Raw genomic sequence first — 14,628 nt, 5'->3', positions numbered from 1 at the left:
ACCCTTGGCTCTAAGAGGCTGGACATGCCAGACTTCTAATGGGATTCTCAAACACTGGTGGGCTGGACAGGAGATCTGAGGACAAACAGCAATGTGTGTTCTCTATCTCAACTGGTAAAACCTCCCCTCCCACCTCATTTATTGTGAGATGTAAGTTGTTATGGTGATTAAAGGCTAAACCAAAATGGGGTGGAAAACAGCTTAATATGGACAGAGTAGGAGCCACAAAAGCCCATGAAAGTTCACCCCTATGGGACCCAACCCTAGTCTGAAGAAGCGAGTAGACTTGACATGGTCCCTACATCCCCCAAGATTCTGTCACCTAATGGTTCTCTGTTTTATGGAATTATCCACTATACTCTGACTCTATGGCGGTCAAATGAGAGGGAGAATCGACGCTGGTACCGAGTAACTGAGTACCACAAGTAAAGCAAGATGCAGGGAGAGCAGTAAAGAGTTTATCACCACAGTGCTGGCCAGAGGAAACGGGCAGGAAGAATGGGGTGGAGTGAGGGGCAGAGGACAAAGAGAAGAAACTCAAATCACAGCAGTATCAGTTACTGTTTACTGAGGGAGGGTTCACCATGTGCCAGGTGCTTCTCAGCCCATACAGGAGGTACTAAAACCTTTGCCCTCCTACCGGTAAGGAAACTGAAGAACTCAACTGAACTCAAATTGAAGAACTCAAACCTAAGGTCACTAGCTGGAAAGTGGCAGAGCCAGAACCTAAGCAGTGTGAGCTGGAGCTCACTCTAAGCCCTGGATACCCAGCTTTGAGAAACACATTTTGGGAGGGATGAAATGGCCTTGAGGAGAAAGTTACTCTTGCAGTGAGAGGGCACTAGGGGTCAGGAAGAGAGGTTTGAGCTGCAGCCCTGCTGTTATGTAAGTGACTTTCTACTTCCACTCTCCGAGCCTATTTCTTCACCTGTGAAACAGAGTAGCCATTTTCATACCATCTGGCCTCCAGAGCCCAGGAAAATCCCAGCAAAGACTGAAGGGGAAGTTAGGGGGTGGGGATGGGGATGGGGATGTGGCCGCACTTCAAGTAGACCAACTCCACTGTGACCTGTTGGAGATGGAGGGTTGTGGAGTTTTAATGGGTCAGAAGGAGGTTCTGTTCTTAAAACCCTGAGAACCCCTGGACTAGATGTCTCAGAGGCCCCTCCTATTTTAAGTATTATTTCCCTCTAATCTTAAATGGGGTAGAGAGGTGAACGATGAGTCAAAATAACAAGCAGGGTGTCTGACAGAGACACTGAGAGGTTCTAATGACGCCTACTTGCTCAACAAACAATATAAAAAGGTCAAAGCCAGATGCTACGAACTTCCTTTCAACTCCCTTTCTTCCTCTAAAATAACTATAAAGTAAAGAACACTGGAGGTTTCTAAGTTGTAAGTAGAGGAGTGAGGCAAATGTTTCTCCTCTGGCCTCTTTTACAGGCTTATGTCTCCTATCATCACTTTATTGTGTTCCTTATAGCTATGATATAATATTCTTTACTTGAAAGGCAGGGCAGAATTCAAGTTTCTTCTTACACTTGGTTATCTGGAAGTCAGTCTATATTTTTCCAAAGAAATAAGCAGGGTAAAGTTGGAGCAGAAGAAATAAAATTAGCTGGAGGAAAGAGAAATAGAGGAAAGATTCTGCTAAGATGGGTAGCTAGCTCTTAAGCTAACCCTTGGAAGAGAAGGAAAAGGTGGAGAGGCAAAAAGACATGGATGGGGGAAGATGCAGATGATACTCACAAGGGGAGAGGGAAAAAAGACTAATAATATGTGTGAAAAACTAAAAATAAAATATTTCTAATGCTAAGTTACAAGTGGGAAAGAAAAGAAAGGGAGGAAGAATGGAGGGTTCTCAGTATCCTAGAGAAAGTTAGAAGGCTGCCTCCTCTCTCTAAAGTGTGATCCACAGAACACTCATTACTTGGGATAGTTCTTGGAAAACAGTGCTCCAGTGAGACAAGCTCAGGAAGCGCCACGTGCCGAGTACTTATGAGGCTGTAATGGACACCAGCACACTGAAGGCTCCAAAGGAATGGGAATGGCTTCCCATTGTTTGACCCAGGGTTCCTCAAATGCATTTGGCCTCAGATCTCCATTCCAGAAAGCACACTTTGAGAGAATTCCAGACTCAGGCAGTGTCTAGTGTTAGCCAGGTCAGTGGTGCCACTGTTCTACACTGGCTTGCTTAGCTTTTCCACCGGCTTGGACTGGGGCAGCCAGGAGTATATGTAGCTAGTATAGGACATTCAGAAATCTGTCGTTTAAAAACGAAGGATTATTTGTGTAAATTATGTCATAAGAATTTAAGATGGTGGCTATATTTCACTGGTCCAATATTTGTTCTGACTTTTTCTGCATCATCACTTAACTCTCTTACTATCTTTACCCAAGTATATATTTTAATGTAACTTAGATACCATCCAGACCACAGATGTCTGTCTTCTGGTCAGGAAGATTTGTGGGAGGCCATCAGATGCCTTGATGAATGAGATCTGACAATACTGTGTCTATAGTGTATCACTCATCTACTGGTACAATAACTATTGAAGAAAAAAAGGAGATGCAGCTGGCAAGGCTTATTCTTAGTAATCCCTGCTGGCTCCTGGTGAGGGTGGCTTCTTCTTCCATTGGTTTAGTATAGACTTCTGAATTTTGCCATAATCAACATGTGCTCACTGGCATCACACAAGTGATCTTTGATGACAGGTCTTTACTTAAACAAATACTTATTGGCCTGCATATTTACCTGTTTTCTCTTAAATTTTCCAGTATTCTTCTAAGACTGTCCAGCTGTCTTACTCACAGATTTTCTTAGGACGCTGATCCGTGCCTCACTTGGCCAAGGGACTCAAACAGCCCCAACAGGTTTGCCAGCCACCTGCCCTCCCAACCTAGAGCTGTCTCTTTGTAGCAGGATTGTTCTGCTCCTTCCCGCCTGGCAGACTCAGCTTACACACCTGGCCCTGCGCCCTATAACCTCTGCTACTTTCCTACCCAATGTTAATCTCAATCTCCAGGAACATGCAAGGTTCCTTTCTGCCTTTAAGTTCCCATTCGCTAGCCCCAGCTGAGAAGCCCATGTCTCCCGCCAGCCTTCAGAACCTAGTTTATATCCTGGTTCTTCCAGGCCATTGCTCTCTCCTTCCTGAGCTTCCAGAGCATTTGGCAGCCACCATCAAATCATATACTATTTGGAGTTGGTAACAAATTTGTTCCCTGGAAGGGTCGCACTTGCCGTAAGTTGGGATGGAAGCTTCGGGGCAGGTAGAACTGGGACTTTACACTTTAGCATATTTCTACAGCAGCTGGTGCAATACTATGCATGGCAGTCCTCAGAAATGCTTGATGGACTCACTGCTATTTCTAACTTCCCTTCTGATCCAAGAGAAGGTACACAAAGTCCCTGAACTTTGATGGAAGCTGTCGACTACCAACAATTTTACTACCTCAAGTAGATCCAGAGTTTATCTCGAAATAAAATGGGCATTGGGCCTTTTAGAAATGAGCATATTCTGTCTCTTCCAAGGAATTTAGTGAAATTTGGTATTTGGAAAAGTTAGATGTTATTATACCTAGGAGATTATAGTCTAAAAATATGAATTTTCGTATTTAGAATAAACTTGAAATATCAAATTTATACTCTTGGAAAAAGAATAATTCTCCTCAGACTGGAAATAAGTAAAGTTATTTAAGCCATATTGCCTCTTAGATCAATCTGATTCTCCAGGTCATGGAGCTGGAGGCTGGTATGTCTTCAACATTAATTTCCTAAGCAGGGTAAGCCCAGCACATACGTATCAGACACATAGTAAGAAGGTCTCTTTTCTCAGACTCAGCCCAGTCCACATGATGCTCACTCACCCATAAATCAGACTTCCCCAGATATTTTGCTGGGGCCTGGCATTCAGGCCTGGACTAAGGGCTTTGCCTCCTGTGGGTACCCCAGAAAATGCAGTTAGATTGGATAACTTTGAAGTTGCCTAAAAGCCTGCCATCTAAATGGGTGTTTTTATTTTTTAAAACGAAAATACATAACTACGCAAAGACAGGAAAATCAGTTCTGTATTTAGGGAGAATTAGGGCTGTCATTTTTCTCCCAATTTTGTGGGAAGGCTACTTCCAAAAAACAAAACAAACAAACCATCAATTCCCCTTGCCTGAAAGAATAGCAATAAGCAAGCACACTGCATAGCATTTAGTTTATCTACACTGTTTAAGAAGGATGTTGGGTTGTAAAATGCCAGATATCTAGGAAATCACTTTCCTTCCCTCACCCGCGTCATTACTCACATATTTACTCACACACACATTCCCTCCCTCACTCCATCTTCCCGGACATCACCTGGTTGATAACATAGATGCCGTAGTCCAACTGCTGACGTTGTAGGATTGGGTGCAAGTAATACAGCCAGTACTTGAGGTGTTCCTGCCGTTTTCGGAATGGAATAATGATGGCCACCTTGTGAGAAGAGATGCAGTCCTTGGGCGCATAGCGACCGCCCACCTTCACCTCAGAGTTCTGCTTCGCCACAAGTGTCAGGTCCACAGGCACATTAAACTCGATCAGCAAGGGGCCGACTAGAGAGGTGGAGGGAAGGAGAAGTTAGCAGGCCATAAGACTTGCCACTTCACAAGCAGTGTCAGATGACCAGGCTATAAGAAACAGCTTCTAACAAGTGGCAGTGTGGCCATGGAAAAGGCACTCATGCCCAGATGTAGGTACTACGTCCAGCAATAATGTGATCAACCATTCCGGGAAGCCTGTCAGTACCAGACAAACCTGGACGGCTGGTCACCCTAGGAAGCGCTTACCTATCCAGGACATACTCCCCTCAGAGTCCATGTTTCTCAATTGTAAATTGGAAATGAGGTAATTCCTGCTCTGACTTCCTGACAGGCTGTTCTAAGGATCAAAGAGCACATATAAGAAAGTATTTTTGCAATTGGTAGTTACAAAATATTCATGGGGATGTGAAGTACACCATAGGGAATACAGTCAATAATATTGTAAAAACTATGTATAGTGCCAGGTGGGTACTAGACTTATTGGGAGGATGACTTCATAAATTACATAAATATCTAACCACTATGCTATACAATCTGAAACTAATATAAAATAATATTGAATGTCAACTGTAACTGGAGGGGGAAGAAAGATGTGAAAAAATAAAATAAAAAAAGAGAAAGTACTTTCTTAGAAATTCTGAGGTTGAGACCTAGAATTCTGCCACCTCCCAGCTGGTGTGGCTTTGAATAGGTTCTCTCTGAACCTAGCCTAGGTGGAGAAAGGAGTGTGCGTGCGTGTGTGTGTGTCAGGAAGGTCAGTGTTGAGAAAATCAGAAAGTACAAGGAGTGGCGTGAGTGACCTACGTCTCATGGATTGAGGCACAGATGAAACAAACTTGACAGGGAGGGACTAGAATCCCAGAGAAGACTCAGGGAGAAAACAAGAAAACAGTTGGAAAAATACATCAAAGAAAATGCTTAGTAAAAGTAAGGCATGAAATAATAAGAAAGGGGATGAAAAAAGGAAGAAAAGTCAGGGATGACTGTTAAGTTTCTGGCCCGGAAGAACATGGCTCCAGATAATGGAAATAAGTTAAAGAGCTCAACGGCTTAGAAGAAAATTTTATGAGACGTGGAGGAGGATTCTGAGTGGTCAGTTAGGAGCGGAGGGAAAGGCAGAGGGAATGGAGAGGGGTAGAAGGAAGATAACGAGCCCAGGGACACACAGGCAACTGGGGACAGAATCATGACTTGAACCCAGACCCCCAGTATTCCCTGTAGGCCAGGCTTTCTCAAAGTAGGTTCCAGGGAACACTAATCCCAGCAGCATGCTCAATGGAAGAACATGTCCCTCGGTCAAATGAGGCTCAGAGCCCTGCTTACTAAATCTTGTTTTTGAAAAGTTATGGTGTACATTAAAGGCTCTGTGGAGTGGTGCAGTCGAGAAATCTCCTTCACTTTATTTAACACACCATTTCCCAAACTTCCTTGGCCACAGAACCAGTTTATCAAGGGACATACTCTAGGAACTGTTACTCTAATGTTGCCAGCTTCACCTGTGAAGCAAACTAACTATAAAAACAAAGGAAGTTACCTACAGAACACAGGTGAGAACGCTAACCACAAATTCTGAGCAAGTTCACCTGAAAGCATTCTGGTGAAAACCACCCAAGGCACAGCGTGCAGCCCTGTCACCCTACTTGTTTATCAATATGTGGCTCTCCAAGCACCCTAGTCCCCAGAGATCACTCGCCCTCTGAAATGAGATAGCCCAAGAAAAGGGAGCTGTGACTCTTGCTCTTCCTGACAGTTCGCAGGCTCACCATCTCCTCCCCTCCCCTCCCCAGTGCCCCAGTACTCCTCACGCCTTCCCTCCCTCCAACACTGAACCAGTTCCATCATCGTGAGAACTGTTCCCATTTCTCTTCTTTTGAGACACAGATCTGATCATCACTTTCCTGCTAAAAACCTCCAGTGGCTCCAGGGCTATGTAGCCTTGGACGAGGTAAAGACAAACCTCTTAGCTTGGCAACAAGGCCCTTCAGTCTCGGCTCCCACTCCCTTCCCATTCTTATAAACCGTGCCTATGTCCACACTTTTCCCTTTGCCAGAAATGCCCTTCCCTCTTTGCTCCAACAGCACATTTTTGCGTTGAGAGATGGGCCAGAATCTTAAAATAGAAACCCATATCTGGCCTCTTTTTCCTTTCTTCATTATCACAGAACTACATAGCAGATCCCCTGGAACAGGAAGGGGATCCTCAGGTTTCTCCCTGGCGATTCACCTTCCTCTCAGAAAGGACAGGGCCCTCACAGATCAGTCCCTCAGGTGACTGACTTACCTGCCGACCCATTTCCAATATCCCAGGGTGCCCTCAAGTGGCTAGGTGGCACACTCTAGGACTAAATAAGGGGTCACCTTGGACTATTTTCTCTATCAGATTCACCTGAGACAATCTGTAAAAATTTAGTCTCAGGCTCCTCCCCTAGGGAGCTAGACCTTGGGAAGGACCTAAGTGGATAATTAACAAGGATACTAGGTGATTCTGTTTGTGCAAGTTGGGCAATGGGGAGCTGAACCTCCGATCTTCACAAGTCTTGCGGCTTTCAGGCAAGGAGGGTCCCTTCAGGGTCTTCTCACACCTCATGGAAGCAGCCCTTCCCCACAGGGCTTCCCAAGGCCTGGGCTGCTTGACTCCTCAGCCCTGGGCGAAGCCTTTTGGAAGGCCCTGCTGCACAGTGCACTTGTGAAAACCATAAAAGAAGATCGTCACTGGGCTCATCTCACTTCACAGAGCCCCACAACATCTGTAAACCCCCAGCCCCACCCCACCTTTGGTTTTCAAGATACTACTAAACATAACCTCATTTTCGGGAACTCGAGAGGCATCTGGACTATCATTGTACCAACCTGCTTACACCTTCTGAAACCAGCCCAGAAGACAGGAATTCACACTTGGTCTGCCTAACCTCCTGAAGCAGACACCTGCAGGCTGGAAAGCATCAGTTTTGCCCCATCGGGGAATTCCAGTCAGGTGGTCCTGAGATGAGGAGAGGATGCCAGGGCCCTAGTTCAGCTCCACCAGTGGCTTGCTGGATGATCTTTAGGGAAGTACTATCTGCTCTCAGGATACTGGTTTCCCATTTGTAAATTACAGGGATTGGAATTCGACCTGCCCCAAATGGATTCTTACCACCTCTCCCATCGGCTCCTCCAAAGCCTCCATGTAGAGCTCTATGACTGAACAGCCTCTTTTCACTCTCCTGCTCCTTTCTGCACCCCACTCACAACCCATATCATGTCTCATTGAGAGCACCCTGACCCCCGGATCCTGCCCTCCTTGTCTAATCTGGCGATTCTTTTCTCACCTTCTCTCTGTGAAGTCTCCACAGCTCTGAGAATCCTGAGGCTCACACCTCTGAAAGTGGACAGTACTTGGCAGCCAGTGGTTGCTGCAGACCTGGCACTGAATGCCTTTTTGGGTGCAGTGCCAGCCGGAAGGCCTTCCTGAGTGCCCTGCACACCGCCTGCTGTGCTGCAGGGGCCATGCTCCACTGCACGTCTGGCATCCCACCGAGGAAATACATAGAGCTAAGACTCCAGGAGGGCAGTGACTAGCTCTGCTACATGTCTCAGTGCCACTGCCTGCGGTCTCAGAGAGAGGGGAGAGGAGGAAGCAGAGGGCTGAGAGCTGCATGACAGTCCTCAGACTGAGCCAACACTCTCTTGCTGTGAGGCGTATGGCGTGTGCTACCACAGGCCCTCAGCCCCGCTGGGCTGGCTTGTGTGTTTTCTTGGCTCTAGGAGCTGGGAAGCGGGGTTACGTAAGCAGATGAGCAGATGTGAGCCTGTCCTCTACTCCCCCAGCGAAAGCCCTGCCACGTGGGCGTCTCAGCTGGGAGTCCAGGTCATAGCCTTGCGTGTAAGTCACTCAATAACTTCAATGTGTGAGCTCCACTAAGACAAATTCCACTGCTCCCTTGCTCAGCATGGCAAACCCAAACACACACATGCCCTTCCATCAAAAGCCCCGCTAATCTAGAGCCAACCCAGCCTCACTTTCATGCTAGCTGAACCACTGGTTTAATCCTCTAACCTCAGCAAAACAGGCTGGAAATTTAGTCACTGCCTCCCAACTGGACTGACCGACTGGCCAGTGGTTCAAGACAAAATCCTTAGCCAGATGCTGAGTTATGACACTGTTTCTCAACCTTGTAAGTGGTTATTCATTAAATGTAACCAATGTATCATAACACCTGTTCTTCCAAGATTAAGAAACTCTTACTTTTTAAATGTTAAAATGTCCTTTCTTTTATGAAATTATCACAGTGAATTTTGATGCTGGATTAATTTTTCCTTTATTTTCTAAACTTCCTTACTTGGCAACCATGGATCAAGCCCCCTAGTTTCTTCTGAAATTTTCCTGGGCAGTAAATTTAAACATGTGAGAAATGTGGAAGTAGGCAGTGCCCAGAGCTTTGTGGTTCTAAAAGTTGGGATGCTGGACCATCTTCCCTGACCAGGCCTCAGTCCTGACAGTACACAGCATAGCCCTCTTTGAGCTATCTCCTCCCCAACTACAGTGTTGTTCCACAGGCATCGTGGGTGGGCCATTTTCTCTGTACCAATCTTTCAAAAGCCAGATATGCCCTAGAAGCTGAGCCAGGTGCTACCAAATTCCCAGGCTTAGAAATCACAGCTGTTTACGGTAGTCCCATGTCTCATGGTGTCCCTTGTGGCCCCTTAGACTAGAAATGAGAAGCACCATCTACTACACGGGGCTCATCCCAAACGTTATCACCAATCCCACAGCTGCCTGGCTTCAGCTACATCTCCATCCCTAGGAATCCTTCTTGGAACACTCAAGGTATTGGTTCTTACTCTTCTTCCACCTCAAGTACTCACATGCACCCAGTTAGCATAGAACATGTGCCAATTGGTGCCCTGCTTGCAGCAGTGGGGCTGGATTAAGAGGCGGTCTTTGCCCTTGATAAGGGAGGGAGAACAGCTGATATGGCACAAAGGAAGGGAAGTCAACTCCAAGGCCAAAAAAGAGTTAAGGAAAGTTTTGCAGAGAGGCAGCTGCCTGAACTGTGCCCCTCAGCTCCTCTCTAGGAGTTCATCACACAGAATTGTGAGTATCCACTTGGCTGCCATGAAACCGGAGTCCACCAATAAATCCTACCTGAGTGTATGGTACAGAGCTATTCTCTATGTTCCCCTGCCACTGATGCAAGCAACAAAGAAGATTTCGATAAACCTCAAAAAAATTTGATGGAAAAGCATGGGACAGAACCACCAGGAGAGACTTAAGTTTCATGTTACCCATCTCTCATTGAGTCTTAAAATTTAACTCACAAAGGCTTGTGGAATGATTTAGTTCATAAACGGGATGTTCATGGTATTTTTCTTTATACCTTTGAGTATATCTTTAAATTTTAAGAATAAATATTTTAAAAATATAACCCAAGGTCAAGAAATTTGACCCCACCTTCATCTGTTTCCTAATAAGGGAGTGTCTTCCAAAATAAAGATTTCAAAATGTACTTACTACTCAATGACCAGAAAACAGGAATAATCTATTCCTAATGCCGACTTGACGTCTCAGACATACTACACACTGAACACAATTGCAATACCCACTATTCTTGCTGCCATTTCACCATCCAAGCCACTGTTAGACCCCGAGGAAAAAAATGGTTTTTTTCGACAGGAAGCAGAGCACATTTGTGGTCTCAGAACCCAAATGCAGGGTTCTGAGACCACAAAGTATTTACTCAAAACCCGGCATTTGGGGACATAGAGAAAAACAAAGTATTTCCGCTGCAGACCTTCTCTGGTAGAGGAGAGCTCAGGTGGCCAAGCGGAATCTGGACAAATCAGACACAGTGGGGCCAGTTACTTCTCTGTCCATCTCTGCTCAGGAGTGGCCCTGCCATGTGCCTGAACTGCTACACTTTGTAGGTTTTCCAAAATATGACCCAAAAGTAACCTGGCCAGCAATAGAATACTGAACTCAACGGAAGTGATCTCGCTTGTGCCCTGCTCTCCCCCCCGTTATAAATTCCTACCCAACCTTCTGAGGCCAAGCACTCTCATTTGCTACCGTATTTGCTTCCAAAATGATGGTGAGCTTTCCATCTATTGCAGAGGTTCTCAAACTGTGGAGTGCAAGAAGCAGCATCTGGGGAAACACGTAAAACTGCAGATTTCTGGGTCCTACTCACTAGAGTGTCTGACATAGTGAGTCTAGAGCTGAGACCCGGGACTCTACATTTTTAACAGGGCTGGAGGGACCTTGAGAATTATGCTTGGCCCCACAGTCATCCATAAAGGTTTGAAACTGAAAACCAGAGAAATTAATAAACTTCCTCAGGGACATTCTTGGACTGCCAAAAAAGCCACCCTAATCTTGTTCTTATTACTCTTTTAGGCTTCTAATGTTCATGGATATATCCACACAGGGGACAGCAAATTACAACACACATGCCCCTCTACTATGCTTTGCCCATGGGATTTCTGCCTCAGAATCCTTCTCAATCTAAGGCTCCAGGAAGCCACCAACTAACTGATCCCAGGTGCAAAAAGCGTGAACCTTATTTGACATCACTGAACTAAAGCCTCCTCAAGAGCATTTCCATACCATACATGGTCACAGTTCCCAAATTCAGGAGCATGAGGAGAAGATCCTGGGAAACCTCTGGAGACCCCAGAGCTGGGGATATGACAGTATGCTTCTGTCTGTGTGACTTAAAAAAGGTTTTCACCCACAGTGAAAACCACAGAGATGCAAGGTCCTGAGGTCAAGAAACAGTGCCAGGGATCACGGGCTTATAAAGCCCAGTAAACAGACTTCCCAGTGTTTGTCCACTGGGGAAAATTGTCCCAGGAGCAATTTCTGCTTTGTTTGGTCCTGGCCCAAAAACAGATTTCCTTCTCACTCAGCCCTTCCTCCCTCCCTCCTTACCTCCCTCCCTTCTTCCCTCCCTCCCTCTCCTGGAATTTGTGGAAACTGCGCCTGCCCACAGTTACCAGTTAGTAAGTACTACCAGGAAAGCCTGCCCACAGTTATCAGTTATCATTACCCAGAAAGGCTCAGGAGGCCAACTTGCTTGAAAACTCTATGTCAGCCCTGGAAAGATCTTGCTGCATCTCTCTCCTCTCTACAACACTTCTGGAAGGAATGATTTGAACTTCTCAGAAAAGATTAGAATGATAAAGGTCTAGTATTTTATTTTAAGATCTTCTCCCCCAGACTGAGGCAGTCCCCCTGCCTCTTTTGGGGCCTCCACTCTCAGCCTGGGGATAATCACCAATGAGTAACCCAGGGCCTGCCACTTGATAACTCCAGGCCTAGGACGACAAAAGCCACATTTACTGCCCTTCCTCTACTAATTTTTTTCTCCTCCTTAGGATGCTGGGGGGGAGAACACTTTTCACTCTGCACCTTCTTAGGTTAGAAAAAGATGTAGAAATCTGACACACAGTTCTTCAGGAAGCGAGTTTCCATGGGAACCAGCATGGTAGGAAGGGCTCAAATCCCTGTGCCACCTCTGAAAAGCCACGGGAAAATTTCATAACCTTTGAATCTTGTCAGTAATAGCACAGTGCCTAACACACAGCAGGTCTAAAATATGTATTTGCTGAATAATTATTTGAATAATACTTGTATGCAACCTTATACTATTAAGAGGCAAAGTCAGAAATTTTAAAAACTTAGAAATTAAAAATAAAGGAAACACTGGATTTTGTTAACTAATGTCACCATAATAATTAAATAAATTTAAACAAACAAACAAATAAATAAATAAATAGGCAAAGTTATTCTCAATAGAATTCAATAGACGTTAAGGAGTAATAAAGATTGTTTGCTGAGAAGAATGGGCTGAGTTCAGCTATATCAGCACACCTGAAATATAAAAAACTAAGGGAATTAACACAGTTACAGAAAAAGCAGAGAGACTGCACAAAACAAGGAGAAAAGTGTTATTTTCAAACAAAGATAGCATGGGCAATGTTAACAAATAGATGACAGATTCAGAAAAGATACCTGCAATGTCTGAGACCAGCAAGGAATTAGTATCCAGGGTGTATTTTTAAAATCCTGCATATCAACAAGAAAAATATAAGAACCACAGTGAATAAAACAGAAAAAAAAAAAAATTATCTTGAATCAGCAATTTGCCAGAGAGTCCCAAAAGCCATCAAGCATATAAAGAAATACTCAAGTTTATTTATAATTAGAGAAAAGCAAGTTAAAACAAGAGCTCTCCCAGCACATTTATTCATTTGGCAAAAAAGTTAGGAAGCTAGTTATTATCAAGTATTTGTGAAGATACAGAGATGCTCAAGCTCCACTAGTGGAAATGTAAATGGGGACGGCCATTCTGGAGTGGTATCTGGCACTCCCAAATCTACATGAATACACATACACTGGTCTGGAAAGGACAGTAGAAGGCTGTTCCTATAACAGTTTTGTGAAGGTAGTGTTGGAGTCTATCATTAAGCAAGGGAGGAAGAAAATTAGGATGAACACCATAGACACTAGATGTACACACAGCAATGTGGATGGACCTTAAAAACAAGAGTGTGCACCTGGAGTTCAATCCCCGATTTCTAGCTATTACTCTCTACTAAAAAGAACTAGAGCTCCTCTGAGAGGCATCTGATTCCAGCGTTGACTCAAGGAATGATCAACAAGAACCTGGAACATCTTTCTGTGCCCAAAAGGAACAAAGTGCTCAAAGAATGATGGAAAGGGCATAGGAACAGCCTGAAGAGGATCTCATTGGCCAAATCTGGGAGTGTCTGAGCACCAAATAAATAATACTAATAAAGGATTATGTGCTATTGAATAAAGTAAGAATCCAGAAGTCTGCACTGAATTAATAGGGAAGAAGGGAAAGCTTTTCCTTACAGGAAAGTGCCAACTAATAAAGGCAGAAGGAATAACAGAATTTGATCACCAACCACCATAATGATAACCAATTCAGGCAAGATCATCAATAGATGCTAAAAAAAACAGTGGATGAAAGTTTGCAGAATAACAGGATATTTATATAATCTCAAAGTAAATGCCCATGAGATACTTTTTAATTAAAAAGGGTAAAATTATAACTTGATCATGGAGAAACGGCAGATGTTACCGTAATGAAATGATCAAAGTTCACACCGCCAGTAAGTACCAAATTGACAGCATGTGCTTCCAGATATCATGCACTGAGAACTCAGCATCACTCATGTGGTATTCTTGTCAAAAGTGCATAATCCAAACTTCATCACAAGGAAACGTCAGATAGGCCCAAATTGATGGGCCTTCTATAAAATGAGTGGCCTGTACTCTTTAACAATATACTGTGTAATACTAAAAAAAAAAAAAAAAAAAAAAAAAAGAGGCTTCAGGCATTGTTTCAAATTAATAGAAAGACATGACAACTGAATACAATGCATGGTCTTTGACAAGGACATTCCTAGGACAACTGACAAAATCTTCCAAAGATCTGTAGATGAGATTTCCTGACTTGGATCATTACATTATGGTTATATACAAAAAAATTCTTACTTTAAGGAAATACATACTGAATATTTAGAGATAAAGGGGCATGGTTCAGACTATATCACACACATACATGTACATGGAGCAAGAAAGAAGAAAAGAGAGAAGAAAAAAGCAAATATTGCAAAATGTTAACATTTGGGGAATTTAAGTAAATCCAGAAGATATCCAGAAATTCTTTGTATAATTCTAGCAATTTTTCTCTAAGTTTCAAGTTCTGTTAAACTTAAAAAAAAAAAAAAAAAGAGAGAGCTGGGTAAAAAAAAATTAGAATCAGAATGAGCTATAAAATAATGCTATTTACATAAGTTAAAAATACATGTACATATACCGTATGATAGATACATTTGTAAGATATTCTCAAAAAGACAAAACAAGAGTAATGGAGAACAGAATGGCGGTTGCCAGGGGTTAAGGGCTGGAGGACGGGACTACAAGGGGAATTTTTTTGGGTGATGGAAATGTTCTGTATCCTGATCTAGGTGGTGGTTACACAAACATATACTTGTGTTAAATTTACAGACCTATATACACCAAAAGTCAATTTTACTATATGT

At 43.8% G+C, this 14,628-nt stretch overlaps 1 protein-coding gene across 1 annotated transcript in view; it reads right to left on the bottom strand.

The window, feature by feature from the left end:
• B4GALT1 (beta-1,4-galactosyltransferase 1) overlaps positions 1-14,628 on the bottom strand; it is a 46,313-nt gene that overhangs the window by 17,320 nt on the left and 14,365 nt on the right. Inside the window, exon 2 of the mRNA XM_016130337.2 lies at positions 4,352-4,587. Coding sequence (XP_015985823.1) covers positions 4,352-4,587 — 236 coding nt within the window. The remainder of the gene's footprint in view (positions 1-4,351; positions 4,588-14,628) is intronic.

The sequence above is a fragment of the Rousettus aegyptiacus genome, unplaced genomic scaffold, assembly GCF_014176215.1.
Source record: "Rousettus aegyptiacus isolate mRouAeg1 unplaced genomic scaffold, mRouAeg1.p scaffold_m13_p_3, whole genome shotgun sequence".
Taxonomy (NCBI): domain Eukaryota; kingdom Metazoa; phylum Chordata; class Mammalia; order Chiroptera; family Pteropodidae; genus Rousettus; species Rousettus aegyptiacus.
Note: the sequence above shows the minus strand (reverse complement) of the source record. Positions and strands in the feature narration are given on the sequence as shown.